We start from the raw sequence: 12,918 nt of genomic DNA, 5'->3' as shown, positions 1-12,918 counted from the left end.
GATTGTAGAGGAATTTAACTAAATACAGTACAGTGTTTCAATACTTGAAGAAAACAAAATTTAAATATGTGTGCTAATTGTGTACAACTTGAGGTATCTAAACTGTAAACATAACAAAATAGTATGTATGTCTGTCTGTTTGTCATCTACTTTCCATTAAATTTTGAAATTGAGCAATTGGTCTGTATCAGCAAACACAAACCTACATTAAACTGAATCTTATATGATCCATAGATTTCAACTGCCTCGTTTTCGGCGAGATTGTCCTACTGCTTAATGATACCGATATTTCATCACTGTATGGACGGGTGTATTTATCGTAATGGCTGAATGAAATAATTGCTAAATTAAATTCAAAATTTAAAAAGCATTTTATCAATTGTTAGAATTGATAAGTGTAATCTCACACCCCCCCACCCTCTTTAAGCTTGATAGTTGTTTCAGAAGGGGTCCTCAACATGACAATGTAAAAAATAATAATTTACACAGATAAATATTAAATATTTATATTTATAATTTAAGATGTATTAAAATTCTTTACAAATATATTATTACAATATACAATTAATGACAATTATACAAGTATTTATTTATAATGATTTAAAATTAACTACAAATCTATATTATAAGTGAGAGTTTGTATGTTTGTTTGTCTGTTTCATTATACAAATATTTTTTCATTCATAGCGGGGTATCAAAATGACTGCAATTGTACTGGGAAGGATCTAAACTATTTTTGAACATCTTGAATCGCCATCTCGAATCCAAGTTAGAGGCCAAAATAAGATCAAAATCCCTCACTTTTCTCCACTTATAATGTTTGTTCGACAAAATGACCTCAATTTAAACTATATTTGAACATTATCTGCCATTTTGGATCCAAGTTAGGGGCCAAAATATGGTGAAAATGCCCCACTTTTCCGCAATTTTGATGTTTGTTTCTGCTCGTAACCATAGATATGGGGTATCAAAATTACCGCAATGAATTGTAGTAGAAACTTTTTAAAGTATTTTAATTATCCTTGGGAAGCGGTTGGGAGTTTGGAGTGTAGGCCTATCCTGGGAATGTTTTAAACTACATTTGAAAACGATGGCTCAACATAATTGTACTGGAAACACATCACCCCATTACGGGTTGTGTTGGGAGGGGAAGGGCGGAGATACTGGCGTTAATAAGGTACATGATTGGAATTGTACTGGGAACAGTTACTACATTTTAACTGTCCTGGGGAGGCGTTAAGGTTTGTTGATTGTGGCTGGGACGGGGAGAGGATAAAGGCTGGGGCAGAGGTAATTAAAAATTAGATATTTTAATCATTAGCCAATATTACACCTATTCATTTACACAGTTTACAAAGTACTTAAACCATAGGCCCATCATAGCTATATATCGCTGGCTTGGTCTCTCACTATGAAGTTGTTGAATTGAAATTTATACTGGGAAGGATTTGATTGAAGAGGGATGGAGGTTGGTAAGTATAGAGAGATACTGGCCTCCAGGAGTTATGAGGTATCAAATTGATCGGAATTGTACTGAAAAGGTTTTAAAACTAAATTTGATAAGAAATAATGTTAACCTATTTTCTTTAATAATGTTGATATATTAAAGCTGCGAGTATTCTACTAAGAAGATCTCACTTGTTTAATTTTTAAAGATGGCATATTAAAAAGTATGGTTTATTGTGGTATGTAATAATCTATCTGTATCAAAGTGGTTTACAACATAACTCAGATTTCTTCAGGTATTCATATGGCCTGGTGTGCAGTGAAACAGTCTATACTATTTGTGGTACTAAGATAGAATCCCATCATTGAAAAAATAGACATTTTTATCTGCATAACAATATATCCTCTATAAACATCATAAAGCCCAAATATATGCCAATATCACAACTACAATACAACAAATTATCAAGCCACAGTTCTCTGAAAGAAAAAGTGAAAAAAAAAATTGATTTAAACACCTTAAATTTGTTGTGAGCTTTCAAGATTTTACAGTTCTTTCATTATATTTTATTTGTGTTTATTACATTTCAAAATTAAAATCTACAATTACAACTTTTATATTTGTTGGAACTTAATTATTTTTGTTATTGATAATTATTTTGTTTATAGTTTTAAAAGTGAAAAAAAATACATTTCTTTGATTTGCCTCATTTCAATTTTTTAAGACTCATGACTTGATTTTATTTTATTCGGTTTCAACATAAGACTAAGGAAATTACCTTTGACAAATGTCTGTATGCTTTCTTTCAGGCTAGAAATAAAAATGTATAAGTACACATTAGTAAAACTATAATAAAGATAACAGACTCGTAAGTAAGTATGGTTCTAGCAACCCCTCCCCACTCCCTATATTAAAGATAACAGACTCGTAAGCAGGAGGGTTCCCCCCCCCCCACCCTTTTTTTACAGTATTATTATCAAAATCAGGAAATGCAAGGAGCAATTGGTACCATGATGGCTATATGAAAAGAATCCCCTTCAATAAGGGGATCAATAAATTATGACTTAAATATCATAAATTTGTATGTGTTTTGAGCTTTTTTTAAATATATTTTAGTGCAGAAAGCAACACATATACATCAAAGTTTAGTTATCTTTGTATTATACGGGAGAATATAAAACCAGGAGCAATGTATCTTACTGAAATTGAAAATATTGGTAGGACAAAAGGGCCGTCATCCACCGTTAAGTTTATGCAGAATGTAATTCTATATAAAACCAGGATTGTTTCAACACTATTTTTATGGTTGAACTTTGGTTGTATTAACATGGTATGTTATTAATATATACAAATAAACTGATAGACACACAAGTGATAGTAATAATATCCCTTCCAGACTATCATCTCAGGGCATACAATTAATAACTAGTTAGTTGGTCTAACTCTATGGTATTGGAGAGTATAAATAAACAGTATAGATACTGTGATACACTCATTATACAGTACTACTTACCTGTCATTTTCTGGCGACTGCAGATCTGAAATGAGTATCAGTATTAAGAATTAAATATCACAAGCATTTGATTATTCATTACTCAACACAATCAATCACAAAACCAGGCCCGTAGCCAGAATGCATCAGAGGGGGGTTTTCTTGACACCAAGTATTTTGCGAGCGCAGCGAGCAACTGTAGGCTGGGGGCCAGGGGGCCGCCAAGGGCCCCCGGTCGGGGTCCAGGGGGCGAAGGCCCCTGGAAGCTTTGGCTCTCAGAGAAATTTCGGTTGTTTTAATAAGCTTACAGAGACATTTTTTACCTACTAAAATCTGAGTTATGCAGAGAAATTATATAGTACAGTATTATGGAAGTTAGTAGTACTGATCATGAAATACAGCTTTATTGTTGCAAAAAAGTATATTATATTAGGCCCTTAAATAATTTCTTATCCTATAAACATAAAAAACAAATAGTACCGTATATTTCGGTGTACAAGTCGCACCTGTGTATAAGACGCACCCATAAAACGGAGACTGAAATATTAGTATTTTTTATGTAGTCGATGCATAAGACGCACTTATTTCAATGGTATTTTAATAATAAAACAACGATATTTGAGACATATTTATTATAATCAAATGATATAATTTTGTTTGATTGCCTTTATTACATTGTAATCAGTCTCTACTTCAACTGAACGTTCAATGAAAAGGGAAATCCCCATATTGTTTCAGTTACGATGCACTGTGTGAGTAGGGCTAGCCTATGTCTATTTAAGTAACTTTAATTTCATATTATTTAAATATATACCTTCTTATTGTGTGTATGACCATTATAAAATCAATCCAAATGATGTTCAGTTTTTTGGGCTGATAATGAACCAGGAATATCATGTTGGGTAGGCCTATATGAAAATCTTTCCTATTTCCATGCATGCATTACAGCAATATGAGGAGAGGAGAGCACTAACCATGTGCTCCTTGCCTGGTGGCCAGCACTGTTGGCCATATACACTATGAGATTAGGGGAAGCTACTTAACACAATAACAACACACTCTTTTAGATATCGCTTGACATACGAACTATTGCCTACATGATTATAAAATTATGTGATTGTTGACATAGAGATGTAATAAAAATAAACCACCGTGATCAAGGGAAATAGTTACCGGTATTGTGTAATTAAAATGTGACACCACCGTAATTAATGGACTCTTCCATAAATGTGTTGCGCTGTGATGCTGCATGCTGCTAGAATACACACCCGCGAGTTCAGAGAGTATTACTAGGCCTGGGTAGAATATCTAATGCGTACTGTAATATTATTAATTAATACAGTTGAGGATGACAATTTACCTTAACTAAAAATTCAATAAACTTGTTATCACACTGTGGTTAGACAGGAGTGAGTAACTAGCTAGGCCTACATTGCAGAGTAGTACACTATTTTTAATTAATTTAAATATTAGTAGGTAATTAAATTAATTAGGGTAACATTTAGAGGTCAAATTTGCGTGTCAAAAGTGCGTCTTATACACCGAAATATACGGTAGGCCTACGTACACGTACCAATTTAACTCAGCACCATTTTTATTCAAGTTTACACAGTGAAATTCTTTGGTTTAATGAAAAATATTTCCAGGAAAAAAATAAAAATCCCCAAAAAGATTGAACTGAACTGAACGTGATCTTGTGCGTTCCGAAAAGCCCGGCCGAAGCACGCGATTGGTCAGTCCATTTTTCTGTCATATTTATAATCATCATCTCTCTCGATCTCACGCTCAGCAGCGACTTTGACATCGGACAATCTGTATATTCGATCGATTTAAACATAGTCAATAGAAGTAAAATGACTAAAAAATCTGATATAATTGATAATTAATTGCACGATTTTGGAAGTGGGGCCTTTGTTTTTCAAGGGGGGGTTCGCTGGTAAAAGGGGGGTTCGCGCAAAAGGGGGGGTTCGCCCAAACCCAAAAAACCCCCCTGGCTACGGGCCTGAAAACCATAAATTCAATGTGCAGAACCTCATTTTTAAAAATTGATTTATGGTCTATAAATATATTACAAAAAAATAGCATTAGGGGACCATATTACAATAAAAAACTAGAAAATTGATACAAGAAAAAAATAAACATTAGTTGGCAAGTAAAGTAAAAACCTGCCACCTGAGCCCTGTACCATAGACCTACACAATGTACCACACCCTAATTTGATTATTAATATCAATTTGTTATTATTTTGCAATGTATTTGTATGTTGCATGCTAATTTCAAGATGTTGACAGCTTCACAGAGAGCTTTGACCAATCATAATTAATCTGTTGTTGAATTTATAGATTAAGATAACAATATGTTCTTTGATGTTCTATTTACAATGGATAGAGAACTATCTCGTATTTTTAAGTTTGTTGATAATACATTGCTGACCATTAAATGAATATGTTTTGTTTGTGTGATCAAAGTACGGTGGCCTGTAAGTGTCACAGCAACTTATATATAAATATGACAGTATTTATGCAGATATGTTGAATTTTATAGAGCAAGCATATCAAAATATGATTGATTAACAATACGTTCTTTGATGAAATATAAACTGTTCTATTTACAATGGATAGAGGACTATCTCTTATTTTTAAGTTTGTTGATAATACCAGGGAAGAGTTAAATTACAATTGAGTTAAATTGTAATTTAACTCTTCCCTGATAATACATTGCCGACCATAATGAATATGTTTTGTTTGTGTGATCAAAGTACGGTGGCCTGTAAGTGTCACAGCAACTTATATATAAATATCATGACAGTATTTATGCAGATATTGTTCAGTGTATCAGCTTTTATTCTTGACTAAATAATAAAAGACATGTTGTTTTAAAGATTAGTTAAATAAGTCATTTACCTTATCAACCGTTTAAATGTATGAATTTAGCATTTTTTTCTAATTCTGTTTAAAGACATTCTTTTTTTTATAAATGTTGAAATAAAAAAAAAATGTAGCTAAAATCCATTCTATAACATCACATTTAAAGTTAGTTTAACCATAATAATACAACTAATATTTTATGAGACTCACCACTCTCTGGTTCAGGTTTAGTTTCCTGTTCCACTACTTGTGTTTGAAATTCATCACTAAGAGTATCTGATGAATCCGATGGAAATTGCTTTGTCACTTCTGGTCAATAAAAACATCCAGAAAAGACATTTATTGTTAGTATACGTTAAACAGTATATTGAAGGCCAGCTTAAGATTGCTTTGGATTTTGTTTATATAATTATGTTTAAATATGTTCATCATTTTCTATTGTTGAACTTTGTAATTGACTTGACTTGTGTCACTGTTAAGTGGTGACGAAATAAAATAAAAAGTAAATTAATTTATGATCCTTAACTCACCGCTCTCTGCTTCAAGTTTTCTTTCCTGTTCCTCAATCATCACTTTCTTCATTTGTGTTTTTAATTTCTCATTAACAGTAACTGGTGAATCTGATGCTAATAGCTTTGTTAATTCTGTTCAACAAAAATACAAAAAAGACAGTTAGTTATACATTACAAATTAATGACAAAGCTTTTTATTTTGTACGAGTGACACACAAATAAATGACTGTTTATGTTCATCATTTTATGTTCATTTTGGAGAGTAACATAACTATACATTTTATGTTCATTTTGGAGAGTAACATAACTATACATTTTCATCTAAAATGTATACAGTTTGAATAACTCAAAATGTGCTACAGTTATATTATATGTCTTTTAAGTTTTATTTCAAAATGTAACCACTTAGATGATTAACCTCTGGAATTAACCAGTGGATCATACCTTGTTGACTGCCTTGGATATCAGACTGTGGTAATGCAGAGGTCACTGAACCATCTTGCACATCTGTGAAAAAAAGTAGGGTTTTTTTTGGAATCTTGTGAAATAATACAATTTTGCATGTTTTATCCAAGTAAGTATAATCAATTATTTCTTATTTTACTGCCATTGTCATTAGTATTATTTTAATAACATGGGAATTTAAATTGTGACCGATGGCAATAACTTATTTATCATTTAATATACACAAACATTTACATTTATTTCAGTGAATTTGTTTTTAAAACAGATAATTTAATAATATGAATTTTTCACATTTTCAAATTTTCCCTCCACCATTTTCAATGTATGAGTGTAATTTTTGTAGAGCTGCAGCTCTAGTTTTCAAAATTGTCTTAGCTCAGACCCAACCATAGAGTTTCCGGGGACCTAACAGCTCTAATTTTCAAAATTTTCTTAGCTCACCCCCAACAACCCCAACCATGGTAATTTTGTATCATATCAATGTATAAGTGCAATTTCCGGAGACCTAGCAGCTTCATTTTTCTAAATTTCTTATAGATTACCCCCAGGGGAGGGGTCAGCCAGCCAAAAGTGGGGCGGGGGGGGGGGGGGGTTGTTGTTGTTGTTAGTTAGTCCAGTATTTACAATTTTCAAACACAATTTTGAGTTACATTTTCTATATCTATAATCAGTTTTCCAAATTACAAAATTCCAAATTCTTCATCAACATATTTTTGTGTTTATGACATTATCCTATATTAGTATTGCAATGTCTTTATTATCACTATCTTGTCATATTCAGTCTCTTTCTTCCCACTATTGACTGACTACATAATCAGTTAATAAATAAAATAATCAATACGTTATCAACTTGTATAGTATATAAACAATGATTGAAATTAAATCATGTAAAATTTTAAAACAAATGAAAGATATGAATTACATGAGTTACATTACAATTAACTTTGGAATAGTTTTGTAAGAATATTAAATACCATTACCAAGTAGTATGTTCCTTGCTATTCCACCAAGACGTTCTGCAAACCTCTGTATTTTGTCAAAATCATCTACTAATTGTTTATCATTCTCCAGATAGAGAACTGCATCCCATACATTGGAGAAGTTATATTTTGTCAATTTATAGTAAGCAGTAACATTACGTAATGCATCTGAGTCAACTTGTCTCAGGGCCTTGAACAGTCGCTTTCTGTAAGGTGACAACTTAGCTTTACCAGTATGTCTATTCTGAATGTTGTTGTCTGTCATATACTTTGATACAAGATCTTTGGCCTGTTGGATTTCAGATGTATTTGTAATCTCTAACAGCAAGTTAACATTGGTTGTTGAGATGAAACCTTTGTCTTCAAGTGTATTGAGTAAGTCATGTCCATTGAAATCTTTATTTGTAAGGTCCCCGACATCCAATTGATCAAATAGTAGGAACCTCAGCCAATGGTATCTTTCACCATCAAAGTACCCACTGAGACCACCTTTTAGGTCTCGGAAACTGTTCAAAGTTTCAGAATCTGCCATTGTATTTCCTGCAAATGAAAAATTAATGAAATGTTGAAAAGCTTTATTTGTCCATTATCATAATAAAATAACAATAGAAATTCTTCTTAAAGATTGGCAAATATTAGTACGATAAAAAACAAAAAATTAAAATATAGAACACACACATTATTGCACAAAATCTTTAAAAAGCGATTAAAAGTTAAAATATGATAAAATGCATTATATGGACAATTTGGTGTCTCATTATCCAGATATAATAAATGACCGCTTCTTCTATATCTAACTTGTCTGCTTAATTCTTAAATAACAATGACTTTACATGTTTTTTTTCTTAGCAAAACGCTTCTTTGTGCCTTTTGCTTGCTTTTATGTGTAATTTTTAAATTGTTTAATATTTATAATATTTATTTGAAAAAAAATATGTGAAATTTATAATTTGTAAAAATTTGGCCTTTGTAACAAATCCCTAATTCAGCTTTTTTGGCTGCTATGGATTTTTATTTGTTTTGTATGTTTTATGGTTAAGGATTAAAATGAAATAAAGATACCAAGAGATGTTTCCCCCAATTCTAATCAAAACCAGTTTGAGATGTTGTAAATATTAAATTTGTTTTTATTTTCTCTCTCTCTCTACTTATTTACCAACATATTTCAATCAATTACCTTGATCCGTTTTTCTTCCTCTCCTTTCTTTTGGCAAACTTTCGTCTGCAAATAAAATAAAAAATATTTATCCACTTTACAAGATGTCACAGCTATTATCAATGGTTCTGCTAGTACTACTACTGGTAAGAGGATTGAAGATATCACAGCTAATAGCCGCTTGTTGTAACAATGTATAGATTATCAATAATGATTCTGATAGTACTACTACTGGTTTAGAGGATTGAAGATATCACAGCTAATAGCAGCATGTTGTAACAAATAGCAGCATGTTGTAACAATGTATAGATTATCAATAATGATTCTGCTAGTACTACTACTGGAAGAGGAATGAAGATATCACAGCTAATAACAGCATGTTGTAAAAATGTATAGATTATCAATAATGATTCTGATAGTACTACTACTGGTAAGAGGAATGAAGATATCACAGCTAATAGCAGCATGTTGTAACAATGTATAGATTATCAATAATGATTCTGATAGTACTACTACTGGTAAGAGGAATGAAGATATCACAGCTAATAGCAGCATGTTGTAACAATGTATAGATAATCAATAATGATTCTGATAGTACTACTACTGGTAAGAGGAATGAAGATATCACAGCTAATAGCAGCATGTTGTAACAATGTATAGATAATCAATAATGATTCTGATAGTACTACTACTGGTAAGAGGAATGAAGATATCACAGCTAATAGCAGCATGTTGTAACAATGTATAGTTTATCAATAATGATTTTGCTAGTACTACTACTGCTAAGAGGAATAAAGATATCACAGTTAATAGCAGCATGTTGTAACAATGTATAGATTATCAATAATGATTCTGATAGTACTACTAATGGTAAGAGGAATAAAGATATCACAGTTAATAGCAGCATGTTGTAACAATGTATAGATTATCAATAATGATTCTGATAGTACTACTACTGGTAAGAGGAATGAAGATATCACAGCTAAATAGCAGCATGTTGTAACAATGTATAGATTATCAATAATGATTCTGATAGTACTACTAATGGTAAGAGGAATAAAGATATCACAGTTAATAGCAGCATGTTGTAACAATGTATAGATTATCAATAATGATTCTGATAGTACTACTACTGGTAAGAGGAATGAAGATATCACAGCTAATAACAGCATGTTGTAACAATGTATAGATTATCAATAATGATTCTGATAGTACTACTACTGGTAAGAGGAATGAAGATATCACAGCTAGTAGCAGCATGTTGTAACAATGTATAGATTATCAATAATGATTCTGATAGTACTACTACTGGTAAGAGGAATTAAGATATCAAAGCTAATAGCAGCTTAAGACATAAGATATTTTGATTGAGTTATATATGTTTAAATAAATGTCTATTGATCATTTTCTATTGTTCAACGTTGTAACTGACTTGACTTGTGTGGTGGTGAAATAAAATAAAAAGTAAATTCATTTATGATCCTTAACTCACCAACATAAGATTAAGAAAATTACCTTTGACAAATGTCTGTATGCTTTCTTTCTGGCTAAAAATAAAAATGTATGTGTACACATTAGTAAAACTATAATAAAGATAACAGACTCATAAGCAGGAGGGTTTTATAGTTTTAGCAAACCCTCCCCATTCCCTATAATAAGGATAACAGACTCGTAAGTAAGTATGGTTCTAGCAACCCCTCCCCACTTCCTATAATAAGGATAACAGACTCGTAAGTAAGTATGGTTCTAGCAACCCCTCCCCACTTCCTATAATAAGGATAACAGACTCGTAAGTAAGTATGGTTCTAGCAAACCCTCCCCACTCCCTATAATAAGGATAACAGACTCGTAAGCAGGAGGGTTTTATGGTTCTAGCAACACCTCCCCACTCCCTATAATAAGGATAACAGACTCGTAAGCAGGAGGGTTTTATGGTCTAGCAACCCCTCCCCACTCCCTATAATAATGATAACAGACTCGTAAGCAGGAGGGTTTTATGGTTCTAGCAACCCCTCCCCACTCCCTATAATAAGGATAACAGACTCGTAAGCAGAAGGGTTTTATGGTCTAGCAACCCCTCCACACTCCCTATAATAAGGATAACAGACTCGTAAGAAGGAGGGTTTTATGGTCTAGCAACACCTCCACACTCCCTATAATAAGGATAACAGACTCGTAAGCAGGAGGGTTTTATGGTCTAGCAACCCCTCCACACTCCCTATAATAAGGATAACAGACTCGTAAGCAGGAGGGTTTTATGGTCTAGCAACCCCTCCACACTCCCTATAATAAGGATAACAGACTCGTAAGAAGGAGGGTTTTATGGTCTAGCAACACCTCCACACTCCCTATAATAAGGATAACAGACTCGTAAGCAGGAGGGTTTTATGGTTCTAGCAACCCCTCCACACTCCCTGTAATAAGGATAACAGACTCGTAAGCAGGAGGGTTTTATGGTCTAGCAACCCCTCCCCACTCCCTATAATAAGGATAACAGACTCGTAAGCAGGAGGGTTTTATGGTTCTAGCAAACCCTCCCCACTCCCTATAATAATGATAACAGACTCGTAAGCAGGAGGGTTTTATGGTTCTAGCAAACCCTCCCCACTCCCTATAATAAGGATAACAGACTCGTAAGCAGGAGGGTTTTATGGTCTAGCAACCCCTCCACACTCCCTATAATAAGGATAACAGACTCGTAAGCAAGAGGGTTTTATGGTTCTAGCAACCCCTCCCCACTCCCTATAATAAGGATAACAGACTCGTAAGCAGGAGGGTTTTATGGTCTAGCAACCCCTCCACACTCCCTATAATAAGGATAACAGACTCGTAAGAAGGAGGGTTTTATGGTCTAGCAACCCCTCCACACTCCCTATAATAAGGATAACAGACTCGTAAGCAGGAGGGTTTTATGGTCTAGCAACCCCTCCCCACTCCCTATAATAAGGATAACAGACTCGTAAGCAGGAGGGTTTTATGGTTCTAGCAAACCCTCCCCACTCCCTATAATAATGATAACAGACTCGTAAGCAGGAGGGTTTTATGGTTCTAGCAAACCCTCCCCACTCCCTATAATAAGGATAACAGACTCGTAAGCAGGAGGGTTTTATGGTTCTAGCAACTCCTCCCCACTCCCTATAATAAGGATAACAGACTCGTAAGCAGGAGGGTTTTATGGTCTAGCAACCCCTCCACACTCCCTATAATAAGGATAACAGACTCGTAAGCAGGAGGGTTTTATGGTTCTAGCAACCCCTCCACACTCCCTATAATAAGGATAACAGACTCGTAAGCAGGAGGGTTTTATGGTTCTAGCAACTCCTCCCCACTCCCTATAATAAGGATAACAGACTCGTAAGCAGGAGGGTTTTATGGTCTAGCAACCCCTCCACACTCCCTATAATAAGGATAACAGACTCGTAAGCAGGAGGGTTTTATGGTTATAGCAACCCCTCCCAACTCCCTATAATAAGGATAACAGACTCGTAAGCAGGAGGGTTTTATGGTTCTAGCAACCCCTCCCCACTCCCTATAATAAAGATAACAGACTCGTAAGCAGGAGGGTTTTATGGTCTAGCAAACCCTCCCCACTCCCTATAATAAGGATAACAGACTCGTAAGCAGGAGGGTTTTATGGTCTAGCAAACCCTCCCCACTCCCTATAATAAGGATAACAGACTCGTAAGCAGGAGGGTTTTATGGTTCTAGCAACCCCTCCCCACTCCCTATAATAAGGATAACAGACTCGTAAGCAGGAGGGTTTTATGGTTCTAGCAACCCCTCCCCACTCCCTATAATAAGGATAACAGACTCGTAAGCAGGAGGGTTTTATGGTCTAGCAACCCCTCCCCACTCCCTATAATAAGGATAACAGACTCGTAAGCAGGAGGGTTTTATGGTTCTAGCAACTCCTCCACACTCCCTATAATAAGGATAACAGACTCGTAAGCAGGAGGGTTTTATGGTCTAGCAACCCCTCCCCACTCCCTATAATAAGGA

At 34.1% G+C, this 12,918-nt stretch overlaps 1 protein-coding gene across 1 annotated transcript; it reads right to left on the bottom strand.

Moving 5' to 3' along the window:
* Positions 1–758: 758 nt before the first annotated feature.
* LOC140048055 (uncharacterized) lies at positions 759–10,462 on the bottom strand. Its single transcript, XM_072093060.1, has 9 exons — positions 10,435–10,462; positions 8,941–8,985; positions 7,764–8,303; positions 6,763–6,825; positions 6,337–6,450; positions 6,017–6,115; positions 2,961–2,985; positions 2,226–2,257; positions 759–1,926 (listed from the first exon to the last, which is right to left on the bottom strand). Exons 3-9 carry the CDS (start codon positions 8,293–8,295, stop codon positions 1,862–1,864), a joined length of 930 nt encoding a protein of 309 aa, XP_071949161.1. The 5' UTR covers positions 8,296–8,303; positions 8,941–8,985; positions 10,435–10,462; the 3' UTR covers positions 759–1,861.
* Between the last annotated feature and the right edge of the window lie 2,456 nt (positions 10,463–12,918).

Source organism: Antedon mediterranea, chromosome 4 (genome assembly GCF_964355755.1).
Source record: "Antedon mediterranea chromosome 4, ecAntMedi1.1, whole genome shotgun sequence".
NCBI lineage: Eukaryota > Metazoa > Echinodermata > Crinoidea > Comatulida > Antedonidae > Antedon > Antedon mediterranea.
This window is presented reverse-complemented; position numbering and strand designations above follow the sequence as displayed.

Coding starts and splice junctions, on each gene's coding strand:
- LOC140048055 (XM_072093060.1), bottom strand. CDS start 8,295: ATGGCAGATTCTGAAACTTTGAACAGTTTCCGAGACCTAAAAGGTGGT. Junction 2,986..6,016: donor TAAACCTGAACCAGAGAGTG/GTGAGTCTCATA, acceptor TACTCATTTCAG/ATCTGCAGTCGCCAGAAAAT. Junction 2,258..2,960: donor CAGTCGCCAGAAAATGACAG/GTAAGTAGTACT, acceptor TTTTATTTCTAG/CCTGAAAGAAAGCATACAGA.